The 9,452-nt window shown below is 45.3% G+C and overlaps 1 protein-coding gene across 5 annotated transcripts; it reads right to left on the bottom strand.

Moving 5' to 3' along the window:
* Positions 1–1,214: 1,214 nt before the first annotated feature.
* Positions 1,215–6,835, bottom strand: PLPP5 (phospholipid phosphatase 5). 5 transcript variants are annotated; one of them, XM_032413400.1, is made up of 7 exons: positions 6,738–6,829; positions 6,464–6,572; positions 5,896–5,986; positions 5,415–5,478; positions 4,815–4,939; positions 3,976–4,146; positions 1,215–2,297 (listed from the first exon to the last, which is right to left on the bottom strand). In XM_032413400.1, exons 1-7 carry the CDS (start codon positions 6,806–6,808, stop codon positions 2,137–2,139), a joined length of 792 nt encoding a protein of 263 aa, XP_032269291.1. In that variant the 5' UTR covers positions 6,809–6,829; the 3' UTR covers positions 1,215–2,136. The 5 variants fall into 5 exon arrangements, with proteins under 5 accessions (XP_032269291.1, XP_032269292.1, XP_032269293.1 ...); XM_032413401.1 differs by having other exon boundaries at positions 6,397–6,572; positions 6,738–6,768; XM_032413402.1 differs by lacking the exon at positions 5,415–5,478 and having other exon boundaries at positions 6,504–6,572; positions 6,738–6,835.
* Between the last annotated feature and the right edge of the window lie 2,617 nt (positions 6,836–9,452).

Genomic DNA, 9,452 nt, shown 5'->3' with positions numbered 1-9,452 from the left:
GCTGTGTTTCGTTTTTTATAAAAAATGATTTGCAAATATATCATGGTATCCAGTGCGTTGGCATTTAACATTCACTTAAGCCATCCCTTTGACAGCAGTGGTCTCTGTCCCTTTCCAGAGAGAAAAGGAAAGGGAAGGTTAATCACCGTCACCCTAGAGATGGCGGCGGTAAGGCTGGGGTGCAGGACCCATGCCAGGCCTTTACTTGTCCATCTGCTTATGGACTAATGCTAAGCCACTAAGAAGTGTCAGATACATGGAATACTTTTATATTCTTTACTATATAAACTGAGTTTGAAGTAAGGGTTACTGAGAATTAAGTAGCATTCAATTATATTTTAAAGGGGAAACTTTTGTCAAGTTGTTGTCTTCAAATTTAAATTTATTCTTCATATTAGCAGAATAGATACTATTTAAGAGTAAACCAAAGGACAAGCAAGAATGAGTCCCTGTAACCAAAGATGAACAGCATAACCCTGGATACCTAGATAAACCACTGTTGGTACTAAGAAATGTTTTCTGATGGTGAGGGGCAGGCAACTGTAAAGGAGCTTTATATCTTGTCTCTCCGCCTGTGGTATCATGGTTGTATAGTACACAGGATAGTAAGTTTGATTTAAATTCTTAGTTGGATATTATTTGCACTACTTCAGTTGTATCATGTGCAATCTCTTGACCAAGCCTATTTTTAAACTCTGTAGAGTATCATTTTATACATATTCCGTGTTACAGAATTTGTATTGCTTAGCTCAGCAAGAGATTGTCTGCATGGAAAGATTAATAGCACTGATTAGCTTTCTGATATTTTGCACTTTTTGAAATGTTTGTTTTTTACATGATTCTATTTAAAAGTTTACGAAATACTGAAATAAAACCATATTGACCAGTTGCCTACTTTTACCTGGTTCGATCCATAATAGAGAAAAATAATACAATAACCATTTTCTTCCCCTTTATGTTTGGGGCAAAGAACTAATATTTAAGTTCTTTTCCCTTGACTGGTGTTTTCATTATCATAGGCAGATGTAGTTCAGAATTTAAAGCATGGCAATTACAAAGTCAATATTGAGACTGTTCTTCAATATTTACAGGTAATCAGCCTCCACTACAGCTAGTTAGATCACTTATGTCAGATGGGGAAGCCAGTGTTTTACTTTGGAAATGTTCCAGCTCTCGAACGGTACTCTACGTACCAAAAACACCCACGTTCACCATTTTTGACTGTCAGTCACATTTATTGAAGGAAAAAGATACATTGAAAATATAGAAAGAAACACGTAAGACAAGGTCATATTTAAAGTATGATCGCAAAGAGTAGGTCATATAGCATCAGTTCTGATGATGTCCTGTAATTGTCCCTTATATCCCATTATGAAGAAGAGACAGAAAAAGTTCATTTGTCCTCCAGAGAACATGTGTAATTTTTCTTTCCTGTCTTAGCCAGTTGCAGAGTTGATGCATTTGGGCAGATCTTCAGTCATGCATGGAGGGAAAGCAGCTCGTGAACACAGTTCAGGAGTGTGGTTTCAATACTAGCAAGTGATGATTTCCACTTCATTTGTCCTTACCATTTGTAAAAATTGTTTATTTAGTGATTCAATAAATTATGCCCACAGGATTCAAAATGGACAGCAGTATCTGGCTAGATTCAAATAAGATACATGTATAACGCGGTTAAAGAAGCCACAACTGGACATTTTCCTATTTAAGGCTTGATGGAATCATCACCAGAGAAAGTGAACAGAACCAAAATAATTTAGTTGGTCATGCCCTGGGTTTTAAGATTTTGAGCTATGGAAAATAGAAATTTAACTCTGGGTTCTAGGGGTTCTAGGATATGTAAAGGTTTCTTTGTGAAAGATCCTTCAAGAATGACATTTAAATTAAATGTAAAATGCTGTAGATCTTGGGATACCAATCTGGTGGACTACCGGAAGATTTCTTTATCAGAATGTGTGGCACAGAGTTGTGAAAAAGAACCCTGAACCCTGACTCATGACAAACCCATGTGAGCAAAACTGGAGACAGAATGAAGTGCTCACCTGTATCTCTTAAGAGTAAAAAGGTCAGACTTTCTTGTCTTGCGCAGTTAAGAGGGGCTGATTCACCTCATCTCCACTGAGGTAGTTCTAGTTTCTAAATACTAAAATGATAAGGGTCACCAGGCTTCTGTGCCATGGGCAGTGCAAGGCTGTCCTGAAATGGTTTATGGCATTCTGCATCCGTCAGAGGAGGATAATACTGCCTGTAGCAGACATAGGCCAATGTCAGGCCAATCATGGCTCCAACCAGTACATCTAAAAGAGAGGAGATAAGGTCTTTTCTTAATCACTGGACTCTCAAATCATGTTAAAACACCACACAGTACTGGCATACCGATATTGAGGGTTCGATTCCAGATCACTGCCAATAAAGCGAGTATCTCAATAAAGTAAGTCACATGAATTTTTCGCTTTCCCAGTGCATATAAAAGTTATGCTAACACTATCCTGTAGTCTATTAAAGTGTACAATAGCACTAGATCTAAAAAAAAGTATATATCTTAATTTAAAAATACTTTATTGCTAAAAAATGCTAACCATCATCTGAGCTTTCGGCAAGTCATAATCACTGATCACAGATCACCATAACAAATATAATGAAAAGGTTTAAAACACTGCAAGAGTTACCAAAGTATGACGGAGACAGGTGAGCAAATGCTGTTGGAAAAATGGTGCCGACAGACCTGCTTAGCGTAGGGTTGCTAGAACCTTCCACTGGCAAGAGACACAGCTCTCTGAAGTGCAGTACAATGGGGGACGCCTCTATAGAGAACTTGGCCCTCCAGGTTACTCTACTTGTTTGGGTGCAAAAAACCTCAATTTCACATTTATCATATAGTTAAAAGGATTATCATCAGGTTCTTTCCTAAACAAGTTAAAACACATCTTTGGGGGCGCCTGGGTGGCTGAGGTCATGATCCCAGGCTCCAGGGACACCCCCCACATCGGGCTCCTTGCGCAGCGGGGAGCCTGCTTTCTCCCTCTGCCTTTGTGCCTCTCCCCCACTCGTGCCCACTCTCTCTCTCTCAAATAAAGTTTAAGAAAAACCCACATCTTTAAGTAAATATAAGCCTTTTTCCGAGGATACGCTAGATTGAATTTTTTTTTAATTCAACTAGGCAACATATAGTACATCATTAGTTTCAGAGGTAGAGTACACTTATTCATCAGTTGCATATAACACCCAGTGCTCATCACATCACGTGCCCTCTTTAATGCCCATCACCCAATTACCCCATTCCTCCACCCACCTCCCACTAGAGTGAATTTTTTAAAAATTCAAGATAACAAAGTTTCACTTACTGCTATTAACCCCTTTTTCACCATGTAAAGAGTTCTAGAGAAAGCAATAAACTGTTCAGGAGTTGCCCTTCTTTGCAAAAAATTAGCTTATTCTTAAAAACAGGGCTCCTAAGGACTTCCGGGCAATACTATCAGCTTTTTTTGAATTACGGGTTTTCTGTGAAGATACTCTGTAATTTGGATGTTTTACTGTATCATTCAACTTAAATTTCTTTCGTTTAACTACAATTTTATGTTTTCTTGAATTTTGGTTTCTGAACAAAAATCTCTTGAGAATGAGCTTGATTTTTTTTTTTTTACAAACTTGATTTTTAAAGACAGTAAGTAAATTGATCTTTGTAAAAAATTTCTTAGAGAAAAAAAATTCTTAGAGAGTTTATTCTGAACTTAGGATGCTTCAAAATAATGGAAAAATTGGGACAGTTCTCCTTGGTAATCTCTTTAAAAGGAAACTGCTTTCTCATCTTCCACACAGCTATACATACTCTTGGTTCAGAAACCCAGACTATCCCAGACTCATTTGTTTATTCATTTAACAGATACAGTCAGCATCTCCTCTGTGCCAAATGCTAGGGATACAGTGGCAGGTGGAACATGCAGACTTGCATGGCAGGAACACCTTGCTTATTACCTTGCCAGTGATGCTTATAGTCACAGGTGCGGGACAGCGCGATCACAGATGCAAGGAGGAGAGGTGACAGAAAGGCACAGAACCTCCAAGACTTCCCACGGCCTTGTGGTGTGAAGCAATGTAACTTCCCTGCCAGGTAGAAGGAAGCGAAGGCCAGACCAGCAAATGCAACTAGAAGAGGGAAAACCTGTAAGTATTACGTCTTTCAAAGGAAGCTCCCTCGCTCATCTGCAAATAGGTGGCTGGGGGCATGAACATGTTTTATCCTTTTTTGGTACACTTGTGGTGTAGATCATTGACAAGGAGGACACAAAAGGAAAAATGAAGGACTTTACTGTGTGTCCCATAGGTAATAATACTGACCCTTAGGAACAGTGTTTGGAATACTGGCAATAAGACTTTGCGCAGGTTACTTCTTGATGCCTTAGTTTCCTGATGTATAAATAGGAATCATAAAAATAATAGTATCAACCTCTTTGGGCTATTATGGTACCAAAAGAGATAAGAATAAAAAAATGCTTTCCAAAGCACCTGCAATAAAGGTTAGTTAATATTTTTCTAACTAGTACCAGATTGCAGGATCTAGACAAATAATACAAGACTCATAAAATGTTCAAATCTCACGAAGGTAAACTACTTCGTACTCTGTCCTCGAATATTTACCCTAATACTTGAGGCTCAGGCTTGTGAAATCTTGGTGTTATTAAAGAAGGAGGGGATTCTCTAGTTTTTAGATACAAGAACAAGAGTAGAGAGATGGCCCCATCCTCATAAGCTGCCTAAGCTAAATTCAGTGACCCCAAAAAGGCCCAGATGCTGAGTCCCTGTGGTATTCATACAGGAAGAATGTCCACTAGGGAAGCTCTTGCGGCCCTCATTCACCACGTCCTTCTCCCCTGTGCACTTCAAGTCGGACTGGGCTTGCCCATCGGGGAAGCAGCGGTAGAAGAAGTCTGGGCGTGGCCTGAAAAAATAAACATGGTCTCAACACAGATCACTTAACAACTCCAGAAATTATTTTTTGGTTGTATCAGATACTGTAATCCTGTTCACAGCTGGGCAGATTTAGTGTCCCAGGCAAAATAATGAAACTGGATTAAGATAGTCACCATTAAAAGAAAAACATGATTTCCAGGGTCCACATTTAAAGGGGGGCGGGGGGGCAGTCCAACACACGATGACTTTTTAGGGCAAAGAGCAAGCCACCCTGCAGCTTCAGGGGGTGCCAGAGGACACGGACCCCGCTGTGCTGGTCCGTGGGAACCGCTGTTCAGGGCAGCAAAGAGCCCAAGTGTCACCCGCAGGACAGCTGTAGGGGAGGGAGGCCATGTTAGGTGAGAAGAGCAAGGTCAGACTGAGGATAGAGGACAGGGTGCCGTTAACCATCTCCTGCGGACTGGGGCGAGGCAGGCTCCGGGGCGCGGACTCTGGTCACTTACCTGCCCACTATCAGTTTTATTGTGTTGGTAAAGACACCATTCAGAGCCAGGGCAAGGCTGGCAGCTGGAACGCAAAGAAACTTCCTGTTAGTGCTTTCTGCCTAGGAGGACCTGCGCGGTCACGGTGCCATCAAGAGAGCAGCCAGGGTCTTTCTGAGACCGGAACGGGCAGGCTCCAGCCGGAGCGGAGCAGAAAAATCATTCTAGTCTTGAACGTGGTGGAGTACAGAGAGAGCTTCCGTACTAGGCTGGACACTAGGCTGGGGTACAAATCATCCAGCGCATCGTTCGCCTCGGAGGTTAACGATGTTCTCAGAGTGCCAGTCTTCTCACGGGTGACAACACGGGTACAGGGGAGATAGGACGCCTTGAGGAATGCACAACTCAGTGGCCTCCACATGCAGAGGTCACACCTCCAGTGGCCGAGATGCCAGCACCGAGGAGCTAGAGACCAGCCCAGCCAGAGAGGGCTCGTTCTTACCCAGGCAGGCTTGTTTGCTGTCGGTCGCACCTGCCTTCTTGAGACATCTGGCCAGGAGGATCAGAGACAGTGGGGACAGAAATGCAATGACCTGAACCAGAAGATGGCAGAGGTTAAAAAACCCAAACCCAGCCCCGGTAAAACCACGCGGCTAGTGGTTCAAGTAGCGCCTACAGGGAAGAGGGATGGGAGGCGACAGCGGAAGTCACAGGTCAGACCTAACGGGTCCCTGTCAATATGAGCAGCGGCAGTGTGTGCGGGGTAGTTGGGCACAGGGCAGCTCCACCAGCAAACGCCACCGCCATCGGCCGTTACTCCAAGGGCCAGGTTGCCTCAGGCCATCCTAAGGAGCAGAGTTCACGGAACGTGTCTCTGGAGCCCACGCTGCCACCTTGCCCCTCTAAATTTGGATCTTAATCGTAAGGAAACAAAATGGCGAGCACCTCATCGAAGGGAGCAAGCAGTCCCCCACAAAGATCACGCCGGAGCCGGAAGGCCCACCTGCGCCCTAGCATCAAGCTCAGTCCTAAGTATCAAGGGGCGGAAGGAAGGCTGGTTCTCCACGCACAAACATGGGCTTGGTAGGGAAATACTCTGCTTCCACATACGGATTCCGGTACAGCCACATCTCCTCGGGTTGGATCCGCCTCTGGAAGGGAGGAAGGAGCTCCGTTACCCTGGAGGGGAAACACAAATGTGCAGAGCACGTGCGTTAGCTTCCCGGGCCGGCGGGGGCTGCCCGGCCGCCCGCCTCCTTCGCGTGGACAGCCCGCCCGCGCGCCGCTCCGGCCGGTCGGTGCGAGAAGGCGCCGGCCGCGGGCCCCGGGCCGCAGGCCGCTTACAGAAAGGCCGCGAACAGGGCGAGCCGCACGCCCAGCTCGGCGCCGAGGGCCGCCGCCGCCGCCTTCCCCATCCTGCCGTCCGCCGCGGACAGACGCTGCGCTGACGTGGCAGCGCCGGGACGCGGGCCCGCCCCCGGGAGGGCTGTCCCCGGGGGCGGGCCTCGGCGGCTCGGGGCGCGGGCTGGCGGGCGCCGGGGGAACTGCACCCGACGGGCGGGTCGGCGATCCGGGACGCGGGGAAGCGGGAGGCGCGGCTCCGCGCGGCCCAGCTGGCAAGCAGTGCCGTTCCAGGGGCCGCCGACCCCGAGCTGGCGCCCGGGATGAAAGTGACGCACATCTCCCCCTCCCGCCCTTCGCTCCACAGTCTCCTACCACACCGAGCGAGCAGCGGCATTCTCCAAGGGCCTTCCCTCTGGGACACCACCGCCAAACCCCACGTCTGTGTGCGGCATGGCAGCATTTCGGAGGACCTCGCTGTGCCGCAGGCCTCAGCGGCCGGGGGCGGGGCGGCGGTGGGGGGCACGTCTCGGGTCCTCCGGCCCGGCAGCCGGTGCCCTCCCTCCCGTTAGGGCCTCTAGGCCAGCAGTTGTGGCCAGAAACTACAGGCAATGAACAAGTCCACAGTTTAATTTGGGAACATACAGGACAATTTATTGAAGTCAATCTCAAGCAAAATCTGAAGTCAGTGGAATGTCATTAAGAACCTTTCCAAATTAATCCTCACGGAAGCAAAAAACACATTTGAATTCCAAAGTATTTGTAAAATAAAAAAAGGCAACATCTCAGTAAATATAATGTACAAAAATTTATGTTCCTACCAGCACACACAGTAGTAAGAAGCTTAAAATTACAGGCAATCCTAAATACACTATAACTAGTCAACAATAAGCTATCTATATACAGGTTAACCAAGCTTTACACGTTTCACACTATGCAGTAAAACATAGGCCAATCAACAAAATCCCCAAAATATCATATATCTTGAAGTCTATGTGGCAACATCAAGTCATTATACAGTAATGCCCTAGTGGAACACCCCCCAGGGAAAATGAACACTAATCCCTTAGTGTCAAGAGCTTCTAGCCAAGTCACAGAAACTCAAAAGAGATTGACTTTAGTGAATATTGATGCTTTGTTATTAAAGACTCAAGTCTCGAGTGATTTAGGCAAAATAACATTTCACAGGATCTACAAAGTTTATTACAGATAAAGTACAGAAATAACCAATCTACAAAGGTCATTATCATAGATAAAGATCACAAGAAAAAGAAAACAATCTGTAGGTATCTGTGTTTGTTGTGCAATATCACAAGTGGTTACAAATGAATTTCTCATATCAATTCCAATTGTGCACACACCCTTGTATAGAAAAAGGATCTTATTAGCCGGCTGTAATCATCATTTAGCATCTTGGTCATCGGAGGCAATGTGATTTTCTTTTTAACAGAGGGTATGTGACAGCACAAATGAGAAAAAAGAGCAATATTAATGACAACAGAGTAAAAAAGTAAATTGTATCCAGTCCACTCCTAACCTGACAAGAATACCTCATACATACCTCGGCCCGGTGATCTGATGGACACCGCGCCTCGTGCACATGTCGCAGGTCTGTGGCCGGCACCCGAGGGGGCTCGCTTGCCAATTCGCAGATGCGGAAGGTCACATAAGAAAACTAAGGACCGAATAAATGACTTTGGCAACTGTTCATCTTTTCCCTTTTTCTTAATGCATAACTGACTTTCACAGGCTACAGAAGGGCAGGCCGCTCCCCGCCCCCCACACACACATCTGAACTTGTCACTTAAGCAATGGACTGACGGAGAAAAGAACGGAAACGGTTTTTGAAACACACAGATTACACCCTGCGTTTCAGGAGTGTAATGTAAGTGCAAATTTTTGTTTTTTCCCTACACAGGCATATATATTAAAAGGAAAGAAGAGGTGCATGGGGATAGGGTTGACAAAATGACAAAATAAAGAACACACGTGGGAAATACTCATAAAAAGGCTGCTGGTATTTCATGCAAGAGTCTCTTCCCGAATGTGTACATGAAATCTGAGCTATCTGCTGTGGACACTCTCTCCCATTTGCAGAACTTTGCCTTTAATCCAAGTTGAAGAGGACAAGAGACTAGGTTGTTTTCAAAACAGTATACAAAACAATGCTTTCTACTTCACAAGTTTAAAAGTAACTGTAAAATAAGGGGAATCTGAAGAGTTTCAAGTACTTAAAAAACCTGAATTCAATGAGGCAGAGGTCTCAGTGTTAAAGTGACTACTTCGTACCTGTGGTAAACATCATTCCCCCTCCCTCACCCTGTTCTAACCCCCTTTTCTCCCTGTACCCCGCCCCGGGGAAAAGTTGGTAGATTTCAGTATATACACATTTCCAACTTTTCAATCTTCGTTAATACATGGCAAAGCCGTCTAATCAGATCTGTTCCCCAGCTTAGCTGAAAATGAAGGCGGGTTCTACTCTTGGTTTACAGACAACCGGGGACCAACTGTAAGTGGCCCGAGGCCAACGGAAATCGTTCCAAATGATCACTTTGTGTCTGCAGCAACTTGGCCAACTTGGGAAGTCGAGTCTGCGCTGCCAGAAGTACCTCCCGGGTGAGCTTCCCAAGCCCTAAGGGCTCTGCGGCCACCTGTTTTCTTATCCTGTTGGGAGCCCGCAGCGCCCTGACTTCAAGGTGAATGCTGACGGGCCCTGGG

This window comes from Phoca vitulina, unplaced genomic scaffold, assembly GCF_004348235.1.
Source record: "Phoca vitulina isolate PV1807 unplaced genomic scaffold, GSC_HSeal_1.0 scaffold15, whole genome shotgun sequence".
Classification (NCBI taxonomy): Eukaryota; Metazoa; Chordata; class Mammalia; order Carnivora; family Phocidae; genus Phoca; species Phoca vitulina.
This window is presented reverse-complemented; position numbering and strand designations above follow the sequence as displayed.

Coding starts and splice junctions, on each gene's coding strand:
- PLPP5 (XM_032413400.1), bottom strand. CDS start 6,808: ATGGGGAAGGCGGCGGCGGCGGCCCTCGGCGCCGAGCTGGGCGTGCGG. Junction 6,573..6,737: donor GCCCTGTTCGCGGCCTTTCT/GTAAGCGGCCTG, acceptor TTTCCCCTCCAG/GGTAACGGAGCTCCTTCCTC. Junction 2,298..3,975: donor CTATAAGCATCACTGGCAAG/GTAATAAGCAAG, acceptor CCTCTCTTTTAG/ATGTACTGGTTGGAGCCATG.